Below are 20,363 nucleotides of genomic sequence, written 5' to 3' on the forward strand. Positions count from 1 at the left end.
TATTAACCCTTTGTTAACTTGATTTGAAACAGGCTTGTGTAAATACCTGTTTTTAAAGGGACAGTAAATCTAGACAAGAACCAGGACAGTTGAATATTTACCTTAAGGTGATGTAGATGGAATAAAGTCATTATTTTCTACTCCATTCTTGCTTCTTTCTAAACAAGTATGTTCTCAGCTTGAAAGAGACTGATATTAGGAGATTTGATGTGTAAAGTGATAAGCAGTACTGTAATTTAAAGAACAGCACGCATATCTTTTTCATTTAACCACACCCTTTGAGCTATGACGCCAACCAATACGATCCCTTCTCTTCAGTGTCAGAAGTGGCGCTAGCTAGCTTGACCAGCCGGCACTGGGAAGAAGAATGGCGGATGGCAAGATGACGCCAGGCAGAAATTAGGGCGATAGTCTATGTCTGCGAAATACGTGCAAAGTACTTTCTCTTATGAGTCAAATATAGGAGACATAATTACATGTTCCTCTCCTGAAAACCATGAGATGGAGTCAGATAGTGAAAGCTTAGAAATCAAGCCTGACAAAGGTGAAGAAAAAGAACCTGAAGACTTCTGAGCCTCACCCCAATAATCAGGGAAATGCCTGAGATGGCTCTGGCCCAGTGGGAGTACGATTTATGGAGAAAGTGGATTTGTGCCTTTTGGCCAACCAATTTGTGGTATCAGAAGGAGCGGGCGCTCCACATCTCGAGCCTCGGGACAAGAGCTGTGTCTTGCTTTGCTATCTGGAGCAGAGCACCGGTGAAAGAAGTGATAATTGGGGTGGATTTAAGTGTTGAGGTGGAACAACTGAAGTTGAGGATCCACGGTGTCTGTGATGCACGCTGTTTGGTGCAATGCAAACCCGGGGGCGAGTGCGAGATTGAGGAGACCCTGTTTATCCTTTTGAGTTTTGATATTGAGTGTTTACCTGATAAAGCCATGCTAGGACATGTCAGGTATCCCATAAGAGCTTTTGTTCAGAACCAACTACAGTGTTTCAGGTGCCACGCCACGTGTATGCTCATGTTGCAGCAGTATGTAGGAGGGACATTATTAGGTGTTAGAAGTGTACAGGAGGGAATGGGACAAAGGAGTGTGTAGTTTTGTTGGAAAAGGCGGTGTGTTTCAATTGTGGAGGTGCGCATGTTGCTGGGGATCAGAAATGTCATGTGCAAGTGAGACAATTTGAGGTTGCCAGGGTTACAGTGCAGAAAGTGTCTCATGCTGAGGCAGTGAGGAAAGTAGATGTTGATGGGGGAAAAAGTGAGGCCGGGTAAGGGAGCCTGAGAGGATCCCTGTGACTAGTAGGCCAGTACAGAGTGACCCGGACAATTTGAGCTTGAGTAAGGTTGGCTTCTTGTCGTTTATTGCTATGGTCATTAACTGTACCACACAGATGGAGAAGAAATCCAAGAAGATAGGTTAAGTAGTAGCAGCAGCAGAAAAGTTTTTGGGTGTCAGTGTTTTGAGAGAAGGGGTTCCAGCCTCCCAGGCCAACAGCCTGTAGTGGGATATATCTAGGGTTAGATGGTGGCGCAATTTCTTTTTCCCCCATTTGTGTGACCAAAATGTGCAATTCGCTCTCCGACCTGGGATAGGCAGCAAAACGTCTAGTCTGCCGGAAAACTACACGAAGAAGAGCAATTAAACGGAAGTGAACAGAGATCAAGTACAATTTTTACATTAGCGTTTATGTTGTTGTTATTCAGACGTTTTATTAACACACTGCACAGCATCACATACTTACCCCAGGTAGTCTTATATTCGCGTTGGAGACAGGACAGGTTGATGTTATCTAGGTAAAGCTAGGTTCTAACAATGGCTAACTGTATGATTTTTCACACTCAAATAGCCTCCATCATGGAGGTGTTAGCGAATGCAGCCGTGGCAGAGGTCTGTAAACTCGTAGACGACGACTATGCAGTGTTTCGTTTGGAAATAACTCAAAGACATAAAGAAAACAGGGCATTGCAGAGGAAACTACAGCTACTTGAACTGAAGGTATCACGGGACCGCGCAGACAAGATGATGCGAGAGCGCATTCTCGCCAGTCGTCCCAGAAGTGTCAAGATCCTCGACCGATACAGAGGAACCGCAAGAGGTACATTAGGGGCTATTTATGTGTGGGAAATTCCGTAATTATATGTGGGGATTTTAATACGACTAGGGAACCAAATGAGCTGGTATCTCAGTCAAATTCATACATTTAAATAGAAATATTGAAATTTGAACAAAAACTATAAAGTGATATCTGATTAAACATGGTGGTGAAGACGCATACCGCAACCTGAACCCTGCAGAAACAAGGATGTTAAAAAAATATATATACTCAGTGCACAGAAAATGTACATTACCAGTCAAAAGTTTGGACATACTGAATCAAGGGTTTTTTACTATTTTTTTTAAATTTAAATTTCTCCTAAAATGACATACCCAAATCGAACTGCCTGTAGCTCAGGACCTGAAGCAAGGATATGCATATTCTTGATCCCATTTGAAAGGAAACACTTTGAAGTTTGTGGAAATGTGAAATTAATGTAGCAACACATTAGATATGGTAAAATATAATAATACATGTACCATCATCTTTGAAATGCAAGAGAAAGGCCATAATGTATTATTCCAGCCCAGGCGCAATTTAGATTTTGGCCACTAGATGGCAGCAGTGTACGTGCAAAGGTTGTAGTCTGATCCAATGAACCATTGCATATCTGTTCAAAATGTTGTATCAAGACTGCCCAAATGTGCTTAATTGGTTTATTAATACATTTTCAAGTTCATAATTGTGCACTCTCCTCAACCCATAGCATGGTAATAGCTACTGTAAATTGGACAGTGTAGTTAGATCAACAAGAATTTAAGCTTTCTGCCCATATCAGATGTGTCTATGTCCTGGGAAATGTTCATGTTACCTACAACCTCATGCTAATCACATTAGCCTACATTAGCTTAACCATCCCGTGGGGTGGACACCGATCCCGTAGAGCAGGTATTCCCAAACTGAAGTACGTGCATTTAAAATATATATATATATATATATATATATTTTTTTTTTTTTCCTTCACATTTTCAAACAGTACATTTATATTTTCCAACACATTTCCAATACATTTGGGTGAGATTTATTCTCACCTTAGTAGCCTCGTTTTACTGCCAAAAATACAATTAAATCTAGTGTTCAGCGAAATAACAATGTCAAATACAGGTAGCCTAGTCAAATAATTAACATCCAATCACATTAACCGTTACTCTCCTTCGGGAAACCTTCACTCTTGTGCAGACATTTAGAAACAAATCATGACCATTTGAAAAATAAGCCACGGGAGTTTTTGGAGCAAGAATAAAGATGACTTTCGAGTAGTAAGACATGCATAAAAGCAACAGATACCATTAACAAGAAGGTGCTAGAAGCATCTTATATAGTGAGCTACTGAGTGTCTAGGACAGGCAAGCCCCATACTATTGTGGAGGACTTAATTCTTCCTGCTGCCGTGGATATGGCTGGGACAATTCTGGGAGAAAAGGCCCAAAAAACTGTGCAGACAATGCCTTCATCAAACAACACTGTTTCACGACACATCAGTGACATGGCAGGAGATAATTTGAAACAATTACTGCTTTGGATACAAGCCAGTGAATTATATGCATTACAGCCGTAATGAGTCAACAGACGTGGCGGGCCTGGCACAGCTCCTGGTATATGTCTGTTACGTTTATGGGGGTCAATTAAGGAAGACATCCTCCTCTTTGATTTATCTGTACGGATGGCGTGAAAGCCATGACAGGGAGACATAGTGGAATGGTAACCCTCGTGCAAGCAGTTGATCCCAATGCCACTTGGGTACACTGCAGCATCCCCCGAGAGGTTCTTGCTACCAAGGGAATGCCCACACTACAGTGAAAATGGTTAACTTTGTTATAGCAAGGCCCCTGAACTTTCTGCATTATGCAATGATATGGGCAGCGACCATATAACGCGTTTACAACATACAGAAAGAAGTGAGCTGGTTATCAAGGGGCAAAGTAAAACATTTTTTAAATTGAGAGACAAGCTTAAAGTTTTCATTACTGACCATCATTTTCACTTGTCTAACCGCTTGCATGATGACAAACAACTGGATTCGTTATCCCTTTCATGCTCTGCCTCCAGTCCACTTACCGATATCTGAACAAGAGAGCCTCATCGAAATTGCAAAAAGCGGTTCTGTGAAAATTGAATTTAATCAGAAGCCTCTGCCAGATTTCTGGATTGGGCTGCACTTAGAGTAGCCTGCCTTGGCAAATCATGCTGTTAAAACATTGATGCCCTTTGCAACCACGTACCTACAGTGCCTTGCGAAAGTATTCGGCCCCCTTGAACTTTGCGACCTTTTGCCACATTTCAGGCTTCAAACATAAAGATATAAAACTGTATTTTTTTGTGAAGAATCAACAACAAGTGGGACACAATCATGAAGTGGAATGACATTTATTGGATATTTCAAACTTTTTTAACAAATCAAAAACTGAAAAATTGGGCATGCAAAATTATTCAGCCCCCTTAAGTTAATACTTTGTTGCGCCACCTTTTGCTGCGATTACAGCTGTAAGTCGCTTGGGGTATGTCTCTATCAGTTTTGCACATCGAGAGACTGACATTTTTTCCCATTCCTCCTTGCAAAACAGCTCGAGCTCAGTGAGGTTGGATGGAGAGCATTTGTGAACAGCAGTTTTCAGTTCTTTCCCCAGATTCTCGATTGGATTCAGGTCTGGACTTTGACTTGGCCATTCTAACACCTGGATATGTTTATTTTTGAACCATTCCATTGTAGATTTTGCTTTATGTTTTGGATCATTGTCTTGTTGGAAGACAAATCTCCGTCCCAGTCTCAGGTCTTTTGCAGACTCCATCAGGTTTTCTTCCAGAATGGTCCTGTATTTGGCTCCATCCATCTTCCCATCAATTTTAACCATCTTCCCTGTCCCTGCTGAAGAAAGGCGCCTGCCTTTCTGCCACCACCATGTTTGACAGTGGGGATGGTGTGTTCAGCTGTGTTGCTTTTACGCCGAACATAACGTTTTGCATTTTTGCCAAAAAGTTCAATTTTGGTTTCATCTGACCAGAGCACCTTCTTCCACATGTTTGGTGTGTCTCCCAGGTGGCTTGTGGCAAACTTTAAACGACACTTTTTATGGATATCTTTAAGAAATGGCTTTCTTCTTGCCACTCTTCCATAAAGGCCAGATTTGTGCAATATACGGATTGTTGTCCTATGGACAGAGTCTCCCACCTCAGCTGTAGATCTCTGCAGTTCATCCAGAGTGATCATGGGCCTCTTGGCTGCATCTCTGATCAGTCTTCTCCTTGTATGAGCTGAAAGTTTAGAGGGACGGCCAGGTCTTGGTAGATTTGCAGTGGTCTGATACTCCTTCCATTTCAATATTATCGCTTGCACAGTGCTCCTTGGGATGTTTAAAGCTTGGGAAATCTTTTTGTATCCAAATCCGGCTTTAAACTTCTTCACAACAGTATCTCGGACCTGCCTGGTGTGTTCCTTGTTCTTCATGATGCTCTCTGCGCTTTTAACGGACCTCTGAGACTATCACAGTGCAGGTGCATTTATACGGAGACTTGATTACACACAGGTGGATTGTATTTATCATCATTAGTCATTTAGGTCAACATTGGATCATTCAGAGATCCTCACTGAACTTCTGGAGAGAGTTTGCTGCACTGAAAGTAAAGGGGCTGAATAATTTTGCATGCCCAATTTTTCCGTTTTTGATTTGTTAAAAAAGTTTGAAATATCCAATAAATGTCGTTCCACTTCATGATTGTGTCCCACTTGTTGTTGATTCTTCACAAAAAATACAGTTTTATATCTTTATGTTTGAAGCCTGAAATGTGGCAAAAGGTCGCAAAGTTCAAGGGGGCCGAATACTTTCGCAAGGCACTGTATGTGAGAGTGGATTCTCAGACGTCACTAGCATGAAAACTAAATACAGGCACAGACTGTGTGTAGAAAATGATTTAAGACAGACTCCAATACAACCCAACATTGCAGAGTTATGTGCATCCTTTCCAGCACTCCCTTCTCATTAACCTATGGTGAGTTATTCACAATTTTTGATTAATAAATAAGGTTTTATATGGCTAAATAAAGAGTAAAATGGATTGATTATTATTATTTGTGCCCTGGTCCTATAAGAGCTCTTTGTCACTTCCCATGAGCTGGGTTGTGACAACTCACGCTCATTCTTATGTTTAATAAATGTATCGTATAGTGTGTGTGTGGCAGGCTTACAATGATAACAAAAAACAATATTTGAGTGTGCGCTGACCCTGGTGCTAGATGGGGTGCGCAGCTGGAGGTTGAATGTTTGAAGGGTACGGGACTATAAAAAGTTTGGGAACCACTGCTGTAGAGGTTTAAATAAATCAATATATATTTTATATTTGAGATTCTTCAAAGTAGCCACCCTTTGCCTTGATGACAGCTTTGCACACTCTTGGCATTCTCTCAACCAGCTTCATGAGGTACCTGGAATACATTTCAAGTAACAGGTGTGCCTTGTTAAAAGTTCATTTGTGGAATTTCTTTCCTTCTTAATGCATTTGAGCCAATCAGTTGTGTTGTGACAAGGTAGGGGTGGTATACAGAAGATAGCCCATTTTGGTAAAAGCAAAGCAAAGAGAAGCAAATAAGCAAAGAGAAATGACAGTTCATCATTACTTTAAGACATGAATGTCAGTCAGTCTGGAAAATTTCAAGAACTTTGAAAGTTTCTTCAAGTGCAGTCGCAAAATCCATCAAGCGCTATGATGAAACTGGCTCTCATGAGAACCGCCACAAGAAAAGAAGACCCAGTTACCTCTGCTGCAGAGGATACATTCATTAGTGTTAACTTCACCTCAGATTGCAGCCCAAATAAATGCTTCACAAAGCTCAAGTAACAGACACATCTCAACATCAACTGCTCAGAGGAGACTGTGAATCAGGCTTTCATGGTCGAATTGCTGCAAAGAAACTACTACTAAAGGACACCCATAAGAAGAAGAGACTTGGACATTAGACCGGTTAAAATCTGTTATTTGGTCTGAAGTCCAAATTTGAGTTTTTTGGTTCCGACCACCGTGTCTTTGTGAGACACAGAGTAGGTGAACGGATGATCTTCATGTGTGGTTCCCACCGTGAAGCATGGGGACAATGTCTGTGATTTATTTACAATTCAAGGCACACTTAACCAGCATGGCTACCACAGCATTCTGCAGCGATACGCCATCACATCTGGTTTGCGCTTAGTGGGACTATCATTTTGTTTTTCAACAGAACAACCCAACACAGCCTGTGTAAGCGCTATTTGACCACGAAGGAGAGTGATGGCGTGCTGCATCAGATGACCTGGCCTCCACAATTACCCGACCTCAACTCAATTGAGATGGTTTGGAATGAGTAGGACCGCAGAGTGAAGGAAAAGCAGCCAACAAGTGCTCAGCATATGTGGGAACTCCTTCAAGACTGTTGGAAAAGCATTCCAGGTGAAGCTGGTTGAGAGAATGCCAAGAGTGTGCAAAGCTGTCATCAAGGCAAAGGGTGGCTACTTCGAAAGAATATAAAATACAACAAATGTAGTTTTATTTAACATTTTTGGTTTACTACATGATTCCATATGTGTTATATCATAGTTTTGATGTCTTCACTATTATTCTACAATGTAGAAAATAGTAAAAATAGGAATGAGAATGAGTAGTTGTCTCCAATCTTTTGACTGGTACTGTATGTATAAATCCCAAGTCTGTCTTTCACGGTGTCTTCGATACTCACGTGGATGACATTACTAAAGATTTATGGTGGACAATAATATACATTGTGAACAGTAAAATTTGGAAGGCAAGGTGCATTATGACTGAAATAACGTTTTGTTCAATAAAAAAAAATACAAATCAAAACGGAACTAAAAGGAAGAAATAAGATGGACTCTGCCACGGACACTATTAAATCTGTAAATCACGTTATGTAATTATGAACTAAAATGTATTGATGTGAAACTAGAATTGTTTTTATGTGAACTATTTATGATTTGTAAAATGTTCACTTCAATGAAGATAATTTTTTAAGAAAAAAAGCTAAAGGTACATTTTGCAGAAGGTTGTCCTTTCCCCTCTGCGCATATGTGACTTTAAATGTTTTAACCAGAATTGCATCTTGGTCAGTTTTGGAATTGTATGCAATAATTCCCCTGGTTATTTAGCAATCTTGCACAAAGACACTATCATATTCTAACCAGGTTCTTGATTTACTGCATTTCCTATTATTTACTAATTGAAAACAATGTGATGCATGGGACATCATCTACTGATCTATAAATAGTGTATCAAGAAGTTATTTGAATTGTTACCTTACATCCTTGCCAATTGTAGACAGTCAACTGTCAATAGTGTACAATATCGCTTTGAGCATTGACAGTACCTAATCACCTCTTTTCCACCAATCACTCTCTCAGGTGAAGGACATCTCACTGGAGGCCACAGGAGCTTTGTGAAGTCAGCGGAACACAACACATGGAGAGATGACCAACCAATCACTGTTGATGAGGGGAGTGGAACCTCTAACCAGCACTTTATCATGATAGAGGTTAGTGTAATAGTATTACATAAAAATTACAGTAGATCAAATGTGGCCAGTATATTTCAGAAAGACTCCCCTCAGCTGTTCACTTGCTTACAAGTACATCCTCATGTATCTGCCATAGGGGAGCTTCTTAGACTTCCCTATGACATTGTTATCCAATTCATCTCATGTATCGGTAATAATCTCCTCTATTCTTGTGTCAGGATGCAGAGGCTGCAGGTCCTGGGGTCAAGCTGGAGAGGTCTCAAGAAGTGGAGGACCCACAGCACAGCAGAGACATCCATACTGGAACGGCTGGAGCTCCCCCTGTAGCCACGGAGGACCCCAGCACCGCCCCAGCGCCACCCATTACCCGACGAAACATCACGGAGGTCAGTGGAACGCTGAACGCCGTCCTCAAGTCCGAGACAGATACAGAGACTTTAACAGGGCTGGACCGACTGGGCTGTCCTCCTGCTCCCCGCTCAGAGTATTTACTTTACGGCAACACGAGCCCGAGGACGGTTCTGTCCCATCAGGACTCAGGTGACACATTACAGACTGGCAATGATCCGTCCTGTTCATACTCTACAGAGATGACACCTAGTGACATGCCTGCCGGCTTAGATACACAGACTAATCCATTGAGAGGGGACTGGAACCGGTACAGTAGTAGTGTATACTCTGAAGGGTCCCTAGATAAGAAAGGGGAGGCTCTGGTCGTAGATGAGATGACTGTGAAAGTGGAGAGCGACACTCCCAAGACATGGAATGCAGACGAGACTCACTTAGGAGAAAGACACTCGCAGGGCAACACCAGTGACTTCTTAGTCTACAGGGAAAGCTTACAGACAAATCCAAATGTCACAACCCACTCCCCTTTACACCCGCTCAGGGATTGCAACCCAGAGTCCACGTCGATGGTACCTTCCGATTCACACGGCCGCGTCCTTTTCGATCAGGTATTGAACTCAAATGATAGGGCTAGAGCTCAGGCTCGGGGAAGAGGAGCCACATCAGCCAATAGTAAAGAGAAACGGTTCCTCTGCATGTTCTGTAACAAAGGCTTCAGCCGCCCCCAGAAGGTAGAGATCCACCAGAGGGTCCACACAGGGGAGAAACCCTACAGCTGTACCCAGTGTCATATGCGCTTCGCCCAGGCTTGCAACCTGAAGAGGCATCAGAGGGTCCACACAGGGGAGAAATCCTATAGCTGCCCCCAGTGTGAAAAGAGTTTCTCCCACCAGCACCAGCTGAAGATGCACCTGAAGGCCCACACGGGAGAGAGGCCATTCCCCTGTGTGTAGGGCTGTTATGGTGACCGTAATACCGCCAGACTGGTGGTCACAAGTCATGACTGTAGTCAAATTCCACGTGACCGTTGAGTCATAGTAACAGGGCTACTCAAACTGTACTCTGTAAATGAATGGTGCTGATGGGTGTTAGTAGCCTGCCAAACTTGCTAATGGCCTCAACGCTCTATTGTCCCTCAAATTACTCTGACATCACTGCATTTGAAAATCTTATCAAACACTTCATGATTGAATTTGAATAATCTGCAGGGGTGGAAATAGCAGGAGATACGTGTCTATTGACCATGACATTCAATTATTATTATTTTTAACCCCTTTCTCTCCCCAATTTCGTGGTATCCAATTGTTGTAGTAGCTACTATCTTGTCTCATTTCTACAACTCCCGAACAGGCTCGGAAGAGACGAAGGTTGAATGTCATGCGTCCTCCGATACACAACCCAACCAGCCGTACTGCTTCTTAACACAGCGCGCGTCCAACCCGGAAGCCAGCCGCACCAATGTGTCGGAGGCTACACCGTGCACCCGGCAACCTTGGCTAGCGCACGGCCCGCCACAGGAGTCACTGGTGCGCGATGAGACAAGGAGATCCCTACCGACCAATCCCTCCCTAACCCGGACGACGCTAGGCCAATTGTGCGTCGCCCCACGGACCTCCCGGTCGCGGCCGGTTACGACAGAGCCTGGGCGCGAACCCAGGGACTCTGATGGCACTGATGGCCACCCGGGAGGCCATGACATTCAATTTTGAGTTCCACATTTTTATATTGAAATAGATTTGCTGCTATTTATTACCCGAAACGTCTCATCCATCCTCCAAATCACGCTCTCTCTCTCTCTGCGCAGAGTGATTTGAGGGACAATAGAGTGTTGAGTACCAGGCTATTAGCGTCTTGATGGCCGTTAGCAAGTTTGGTAGGCTACTAACGCCCATCAGTACCATTCATTTAAAGAGCGCAGTTTGAGTAGCCCAGTTACCATAACTCAACAGTCACGTGGAATTTGACTACAGTCATTCAATTTCAAGTTCCACATTTTTATATTGACATAGACTTGCTGTTATTATCTGAAACGTCTCCTCAAAACCACGCTCTCTCTCTGCGCTCCAAGTTGCAATTGTGGGAAAATCACAGTTTTGAAAGCAAATAGGTCTACTGTTGTGACTGTTGGAGAGAGCTTTTCAGCTTTCTTTTTTTTTCTTTTGCACTTGTTACCCCTTTTTCTCCCCAATTTCGTGAGACCTAATTGGTAGTTACAGTCTTGTCCCATCACTGCATTAGACGAGGCAAAGGTCGAGAGTCTGGTAGGCTATGGCTTTGAGATATAGTTTATACGGGGCAAAGTAATTGCATAGGCCTATAGATATCATTGGGTATGCTGAAAAGTTTTCAGGACATTACATTAACTGTTAGCTAACTACACAAACTGTTAGATTAGTAAATTACACAGCTAACTATCAGCATATTATATTTAGTTTTCTAGCTAATGCATTTTGAGTTTCCACTTCCTCAGAATTAGCCCAAATCCACATTTTATATATATATATGTATATCCTTACTGTTGGTGCGTGCAAATGCGAGTCATTTCAACTGAACATTGTGGTTCCATTTTAATGAAGAATGAAATCAAATAAATCGTATTCATAATGAATTAATGATGCTGGTCATTTTTCCAACACACCTATTATAGCGTTCGTGTTTCATCGACACTGTCGAGTGCATACGGATGGCATGCACATGCAGCTGATAATGGCCCATTCTAAATCTAAACTAATTTCAGACATACAGTGGGGCAAAAAAGTATTTAGTCAGCCACCAATTGTGCAAGTTCTCCCACTTAAAAAGATGAGAGAGGCCTGTAATTTTCATCATAGGTACACTTCAACTATGACAGACAAAACGAGAAAAAAAATCCAGAAAATCACTGTAGGATTTTTTATGAATTTATTTGCAAATTATGGTGGAAAATAAGTGGTCAGATGAAACCAAAATATAACTTTTTGGTAAAAACTCAACTCGTCGTGTTTGGAGGACAAAGAATGCTGAGTTGCATCCAAAGAACACCATACCTACTGTGAAGCATGGGGGTGGAAACATCATGCTTTGGGGCTGTTTTTCTACAAAGGGACCAGGACGACTGATCCGTGTAAAGGAAAGAATGAATGGGGCCATGTATCGTGAGATTTTGAGTGAAAACCTCCTTCCATCAGCAAGGGCATTGAAGATGAAACGTGGCTGGGTCTTTCAGCATGACAATGATCACAAACACACCGCCCGGGCAACGAAGGAGTGGCTTAGTAAGAAGCATTTCAAGGTCCTGGAGTGGCCTAGCCAGTCTCCAGATCTCAACCCCATAGAAAATATTTGGAGGGAGTTGAAAGTCCGTGTTGCCCAGCAACAGCCCCAAAACATCACTGCTCTAGAGGAGATCTGCATGGAGGAATGGGCCAAAATACCAGCAACAGTGTGTGAAAATCTTGTGAAGACTTACAGAAAACATTTGACCTCTGTCATTGCCAACAAAGGGTATATAACAAAGTATTGAGATAAAGTTTTGTTATTGACCAAATACTTATTTTCCAACATAATTTGCAAATAAATTCATAAAAAATCCTACAATGTGATTTTCTGGATTTTTTTCCTTCTCATTTTGTCTGTCATAGTTGAAGTGTACCTATGATGAAAATTACAGGCCTCTCATATTTTTAAGTGGGAGAACTTGCACAATTGGTGGCTGACTAAATACTTTTTTGCCCCACTGTATATTATTTAGTATAAAGACCTTATTAAATTGAGAATAGTCTGATGGGAGGGAATATTAATGAACAGTGTGTGCAGTCTAGGCATGAAATAGAGCACATGCCTGTTTTGCAACTTTTTCAAATCATCAATAGTTGCATCATGCAGCCCATATGTTTTGATTTCTAAGACATTCTAAGGTTTGTCTCAACTAAAGTAGCCACATAACGTTTCAAATGCTCACTTTTTACACTCAACACAAAATAGCCGCTCCATTGCGCACTCGCTCAGCAATCGTTAAGAGGAAAATACCCTATCCATTTTATCAATCAGTGTTCACTTATATTCTTGTAACTATAAAATCATATGATGTAAAATAATTGTACAGGAATTAAGCGTATCTTTTCTGCTATTGGCATGGCAGACCCAGATCGGTAACATACATTAGGCCGACTCAACATGAGATTCTGTTCTTCTGAAATACATTTTCTTCATATCATAATGTTTCTTAACACCAGCTATTGTGATGGTGCATATTAAATGGATTTATAATACTTATTTGAATTGTAGATGGTCCAAAGGCGCGCATCAGCGGCTTGTATGCGGGGAAACCCGGAGATGCCAACCGTGTTTATGTTAATACGAAGTCAATAACCTTGAGACCGGTGGTCATTTTGCATGACAGTTAACGGCTGACCCATTTTCATGACCGCCACAGCCCTAAGTGTACACACTGCAGGAAGAGGTTCTGAGAGGAGCTACCTCAGGATACACCAGCAGAAAAAACATTCCAATCTATAACATAGAAACCATTCCACTCGATATCTTCTGATGTTTAGATCAAACCCTGCATTAAAGACAAAGATTCATTTTCAATGTTGTCAGCAGAAAAGATCCACAGATGCATTTGGAATAACGAGAGTAAATGATTTCAGTGTTGAATATTCCTAGGTAGAATATTGCAGTCAGACATAAAACATCTGTTACATATTGTGTTTGTACTGTGTAGGCTATATTATGTTCACAAATGTTTCATTACTTCTATTCAACTACCTTCTTTTTTTTCCCCAAGACACTTTTTTAATGAGAAAATGAATGCAGTTTATCAAGTCCATGGACATGTTTTGTTAAGGCATGTGTGGTTTTCATATGGCATATATAAAACTTTGTTTAATAAAAACAAAATGGACTTTTCATTCACTTTCATTGGGACTCTCTTTTTAGTATGAATCACATCTGATCTCACCCTATTCTACATACACCCAACAGTGCTTTATAACCAATATACACTTAGGGCCTACATACAGTACCTAGAGAAAGTATTCACAGCCTTTGACTTTTCCATTTTTGTTTTGTTACAAAGTGGGATTCAAATTGATTTAATTGTAATTTTTTTGTCAACGAGCTATAGAGTTATTTTATCATGAAAAATAAAACACTATCTTGATTAGATAAGTATTCAATCCCCTGAGTCTATACAGGTTAGAATCACCTTTGGCAGTAATTACAACTGTGAATCTTTTGAGTAAGTCTGTAAGAGCTGAATTGTGCAACATTTGCCCATTTATTATTAAACAAAAATCTTCCATCTCTGTCAAATTGGTTGTTGATCATTGTTAGACAACCATTTTCAGGTCTTGGCATAGATTTTCAAGTAGATTTAAGGCAAAACTAGCTTGGCCACTCAGGAACATTTGCGGTCTTCTTGGTAAGCAACTGTGTAGATTTGGCCTTGTGTTTTAGGTTATTGTCCTGCTGAAAGATGAATTCCTCCTAGTATCTGGTGGAAAGCAAACTGAACCAGGTTTTCCTCTAGAATTTTTCCTGTGCTTAGCTCCATTCTGTTTATTTTCTATCCTGAAAAACTCCCCAGTCCTTAATGATTACAAGCATACTCATAACATGATGTAGCTACCACTATGCTTGAAAATGTGGAGAGTGGTACTTAGTAATGTGTTGTACTGGATTTGCATTCTGTATTCTGGAAAAAGTTAATTCTTTGTCACATTTTTGCAGTATTACTTTAGTGCCTTGTTGCAAACAGGATGCATGTTTTGGAATAGTTTTTATTCTGTACAGGCTTCCTTCTTTTCACTCTGTCAAATAGGTTAGTATTGTGGAGTAACTACAATGTTGTTGATCCGTTCTCCTATCACAGCCATTAAACTCTGTGTTAAAGTCAGGGGTTGAATACTCATTGACTCAAGACATTTCAGCTTTTCATATTTAATTCATTTGTAAAAATTTTGAAAAACCAATTCCACTTTGACATTATCGGGTATTGTGTGTAGGCCAGTAACCCCAAACAATCTCAATTTAACCCATTTTACATTTAGGCTGTAACACAACAAAATTTGGAAAAAGTCAAGGGGTATATGAATACTTTCTGAAGGCACTGTAACAGTGGCGGCTGCCAAGGGGAAAACGGCTCATAATAGAGGCTGGAATGGAGATTAAGGGATGGAATAGAGTGAATGGAATGGTATGAAAACCGTGTTTTTATACCATTCCATTTACTCCATTCCAGCCATTATTATGAGCTGTTCTCCTCTCAGCAGCCTTCACTGCACTGTACCTACACATACCCACATACTAACAAACACCTACTGTGCACATCAAAATAGTTGAGTCAGGCTTGCCTGATGATTACTCATATTTACGTCCACCACGATGGGTTTAACAACAATGAAGTCGTTCTGTAACTACAGTATAGGACTCAAACGTAGTGGGGATGGGTAAACACTCCATGTTGAAAGTGTGTTTATTATCTGTGTGTACGTACCCGAGGGAGTGTATGTCTGTGTGATCTGTATTCCCTTTCTCTTCCAGGAGGAGGAGGTGCTGCTGGTGAAGGAGGAGGGGTGTGAGGAGGGTCTGGGGAAACCTGAGGGGACCATGGTCATGGAGAACAACCAGACTACACCTTCTCCTGAACCCCCAGTGGAACCAGCTGAGCAGCACAGGACCACACACAGTCTCACTGAGGTGAGCCCACTGTGAACTACTGTTGAATTCTTAATTGAATTGAATTCTCCAACCATTAGTATAGTATCAAATCAACTAACATGTAAACATAGTACTCATAGCAATCCCTCATTGGCCAATCAGAAGATGCTCCATCGCAGGGTGCTCATATCAGATGTCTTGATCCAACATCCTCTCACTCTGTATCTCTTACAGTCAGTAGACATGGAGGATGGGAAGCCTGATATGCTGCTAGTCAAAGAGGAGACAATAGAAGACGGACCAGAGAGCATTGACCTGCTGAGTGGACTAAAGATGGGGGAGCAAGGTAAGGTAGATATACATATAGCCTCCATACAGTAATAGATCTTCAATGGGAATAGTAATACATATAGCCTCCATACAGTAATAGGTCTTCAATGGGAATAGTAATACATATAGCCTCCATACAGTAATAGATCTTCAGTGGTAATAGTGATACTCCTGGCTGTTGTTTTTCTTCATTCATAAAATTAAATCCTTACAACTTGTGTTTACATACAACAAAGTAATTGACTCAAAACACTGTAATTGACTCAAAAACACTCCATATGTAGAGTTTTCTCTGCCAAAGTTTATTTTGTAACCTCTTCCTGCAGGTGGTTGGCTGGAGGCCAACAGAGGAGACTGGGTGGCCATCTTGGATTCCCAGAGCCAGACGGGTGCAGTCAATGGCCTGGGGGATGACATCACTGAGCAAGCCAGGACCAGAGGCGACGTATTGGTCAGTGGATGGGACAGTGTCCTCAACTCTGGGCTGGGGAACAACACTGTTAACCACAACCAGAAACAGACTGTCGAACACAAAACAACAGCTGAACTTAGTCTTCGTGACAACAGACTGGCTGAGACCAGGGTAAGGCGTAGATTTGGTCTGCGGGGACGGGGAGGTGTCTGTATGAGAACAAACACAGACTCAGCTAGCGATGCTCCATCCTGCTCCTATAGTTCTGATTCAGAGAGACTGATGGCACCTCGGGTTAACCCCCTAACAGGTGCTGCCTTCAGCCTGCCTTCTATAGGATCTATCAACTGGAACATGGACCCTGCAACAACACAGACACTCCCTGGCCTTCATCCTCCTCACACTCTCCTAATGTTAAACCAGACCTCAGACAATGCAAGTACCTCAACACTAAATGGCTACACAAGCCCATTGACCAATGACAGTAGTAGAGACAGAATCAGTAAAGGTGGCATCGCCAAAGAGAAGCGCTTCCCATGTTCGTTCTGTGGGAAAACCTTCAGTTTCCCCAAACAAGTAGAGATCCACCAGAGGATTCACACGGGAGAGAAACCATACGGCTGCCACCTGTGCTGGGCCAGTTTTTCACACTCGTTCAGCCTGAAGAGGCACCAGAGGGTCCATACAGGGGAGAAGCCATTCAATTGCCACCTGTGCCGGGCCAGTTTTTCACACTTGTTCAACCTGAAGAGGCACCAGAGTGTCCACACAGGGGAGAAATCCTGAAGCTGCCCCAGTGTGAGAAGAGATTCTCCCACCAGCACCAGCTGAAGATGCACCTGAAGGTCCACAAGGGAGAGAGGCTGTTCGCCTGTACGCACTGCGGGAAGAGGTTCTCAGAGGAGAGACCTCAGGATACACCAGCAGAAAACATGGCCCATGTATAGAGTATGTAGTACTGGTTAGTGTGTTTGTAGTTAATTCTGTTGCTTTTGGATGTAGTAGGGAACTGGATGAGGTGAACTCCACCCAGCACAGCTAGAAGAGGACTGGCCACCCCTCAGAGCCTGGTTCCTCTCTAGCTTTCTTCCTAGGTTCCTACCTTTCTAGGGAGTTTTTCATAGCCACCGTGCTTTTACATCATGCATTCCTTGCTGTTTGGGGTTTTAGGCTGGGTTTCTGTATAGCACCTTGTGACATCTGCTGATGTAAAAAGGGCTTTTTTAATACATTTGATTGAAATGTGATTGAACTGAGGAAAGAATGAGTATGATGAGGCAGAGTAGATGATATGGTGATGGTTGGTGTGTTGGTGTCTGTAAAAATACTTCACTAATGAAGAATGACAAACTTAGTCCCTTTAGGTTGACATTGGTGTTATAGTGAGATCTGGATGGTGCCTTATAATGTTAAACCTTTTCCGAAGTATTCTAAAATAAATTTTTATCAAAGTAAGGGTTCCAGATTTACAGAAAAGTTACCATAGTGAGAAAAGTTAATTTACTTCTATCGTCTTGTGCAATAAAAGTACTGTACTTCATTGTGCATTTGTTGAAATTATATACAAAATTGACTCTGTTCTGACTGTCTTGGTTATTTTTGTATCCTTGAAGGGACTGAGTTTCCCTTGTCAATCTAACCAAAACATTATACTTCATTATTTAATCAATACACACAGTCGTGTCCCTTGCATTTTTATCAACTAACTGACCATTTTCCCTAAAAATAAGTTGAAATTCACCAATGTATTTGGTCTCCACAATTATGTAACCTATGTTTATGATTCAGAACTTAATATATCCATTTAAATCAGAAAATAAACTTGGCATTGACTCAATTATTGACACCCTAGACGTAATATTTGCTAGCACAGCCTTTGGTCAATATAATTGCAATCAAGCGCTTCCTATAGCCATTGATGAGCTTCCTGTACCTCTGTACTGGCAGTTTGGCCCAATCCTTGTGTGCCGTCTCCCAACTGAGAGCATCAGCTGTTCCAGGCGATTGTGTGATCCCGCTCTCCGCAGCCGATGTGAGTAAGACCATTAAACAGGTCAACATTCACAAGGCCGCAGGGCCAAACGGATTACCAGGACGTGTACTCCGAGCATGCGCTGACCAACTGTCAAGTGTATTCACTGACATTTTCAACCTTTCCCTGTCTGAGTCTGTAATACCTACATGTTTCAAGCAAACCACCATAATCCCTGTGCCCAAGAAAACTAAGGTAACCTCCCTAAATGACTACTGACGCGTAGCACTCACGTCTGTAGCCATGAAATGCTTTGAAAGGTTGATCATGGCTCACATCAACACGATTATCCCAGAAACCCTAGACCCACTCTAATTTGCATACCGCTCCAACAGATCCACAGATGATGCAATCTCTGTTGCACTCCACACTGCCCTTTCACACCTGGACAAAAGGAACACCTAAACTCAGCAAAAAAAGAAACGTCCCTTTTTCAGGACCCTGTCTTTCAAAGATCATTTGTAAAAATCCAAATAATTTCACAGATCTTCAATGTAAGGGGGTTAAACACTGTTTCCCATGCTTGTTCAATGAACCATAAACAATTAATGAACATGCACCTGTGGAACAGTCGTTAAGACACTAACAGCTTACAGACGGTAGGCAATTAAGGTCACAGTTATGAAAACTTAGGACACTAAAGAGACCTTTCTACGGACTCTGAAAAACACCAAAAGAAAGATGCCCAGGGTCCCTGCTCATCTGCGTGAGCGTGCCTTAGGCATGCTGCAAGGAGGCATCAAGACTGCAGATGTGGCCAGGACAATAAATTGCAACGTCCATACTGTGAGATGTCTAAGACAGCATTACAGGGAGACAGGACGGACAGCTGATCGTCCTCGCAGTGGCAGACCATGTGTAACAACACCTGCACAGGATCGGTACATCCGAACATCACACCTGCGGGACAGGTACAGGATGGCAATAACAACTGCCCGTGTTACACCAGGAACGCACAATCCCTCCATCAGTGCTCAGACAATCCACAATAGGCTGAGAGAGGCTGGACTGAGGGCTTGTAGGCCTGTTGTTAGGCAGGTCCTCACCAGACATCACCGGCAACAAAGTCGCCTATGGGCACAAACCCACCGTTGCTGGACCAGACAGGACTGGCAAAAAGTGCTCTTCACTGACGAGTCGTGGTTTTGTCTCACCGGGGGTGATGGTCGTATTTGTGTTTATCGTCGAAGGAATGAGCGTTACGCCGAGGCCTGTACTCCGGAGCGGGATCTATTTGGAGGTGGACTGTCTCATGGTCTGGGGCGGTGTGTCCCAGCATCATCGGACTGAGCTTGTTGTCATTGCAGGCAATCTCAACGCTGTGCGTTACAGGGAAGACATCCTTCTTCCTCATGTGGTACCCTTCCTGCAGGCTCATCCTGACATGACCCTCCAGCATGACAATGCCACCAGCCATACTGCTCGTTCTGTGCGTGATTTCCTGCAAGACAGGAATGTCAGTGTTCTGCCATGGCCAGAGAAGAGCCCGGATCTCAATCCCATTGAGCACGTCTGGGACCTGTTGGATCGAAGGGTGAGGGCTAGGGGGCCATTCCCCCCAGAAAATTCTGGGAACTTGCAGGTTTGTTCAGGGACACATTATTCCATTTCTGTTAGTCACGTTTTTGGAACTTGTTCAGTTTATGTCTCAGTTGTTGAATCTTATGTTCATACAAATATTTACACATGTTAAGTTTGCACAGTTGACACTGAGAGGATGTTGCTGAGTTTATGTCAGAATGCTAATCATTGACTTCAGCTCAGCGTTCAACACCATAGTGCCCTCAAACTCATTACTAAGCTAAGGAACCTGGGACTAAACACCTCCCTCTGAAACTGGATCCTGGACTTCCTGATGGGCCGCTCCCAGGTGGTAAGGGTAGTTAACAACAAGGGGTGTGTGCTCAGTCCCCTCCTGTACTCCCTGTTCATTCATGACTGCACGGCCAGGCACGACTCCAACACCATCATTAAGTTTGCAGATGACACAACAGTGGTAGGCC

The 20,363-nt window shown here is 42.4% G+C and overlaps 1 protein-coding gene across 2 annotated transcripts; it reads left to right on the forward strand.

Moving 5' to 3' along the window:
- Positions 1-1,430: 1,430 nt before the first annotated feature.
- On the forward strand, positions 1,431-17,897 carry LOC110498508 (uncharacterized). 2 transcript variants are annotated; one of them, XM_090210554.1, is made up of 6 exons: positions 1,431-2,100; positions 8,484-8,614; positions 8,815-9,552; positions 15,470-15,625; positions 15,821-15,932; positions 16,243-17,897. In XM_090210554.1, the coding sequence occupies exons 1-6, from the start codon at positions 1,818-1,820 to the stop codon at positions 17,112-17,114; spliced, it is 2,292 nt and encodes a 763-aa protein (XP_090066680.1). In that variant the 5' UTR covers positions 1,431-1,817; the 3' UTR covers positions 17,115-17,897. The 2 variants fall into 2 exon arrangements, with proteins under 2 accessions (XP_090066680.1, XP_021430841.3); XM_021575166.3 differs by having other exon boundaries at positions 8,815-8,982.
- Positions 17,898-20,363: the final 2,466 nt, after the last annotated feature.

The sequence above is a fragment of the Oncorhynchus mykiss genome, chromosome 19, assembly GCF_057628025.1.
Source record: "Oncorhynchus mykiss isolate SJ-2025 chromosome 19, ASM5762802v1, whole genome shotgun sequence".
NCBI lineage: Eukaryota > Metazoa > Chordata > Actinopteri > Salmoniformes > Salmonidae > Oncorhynchus > Oncorhynchus mykiss.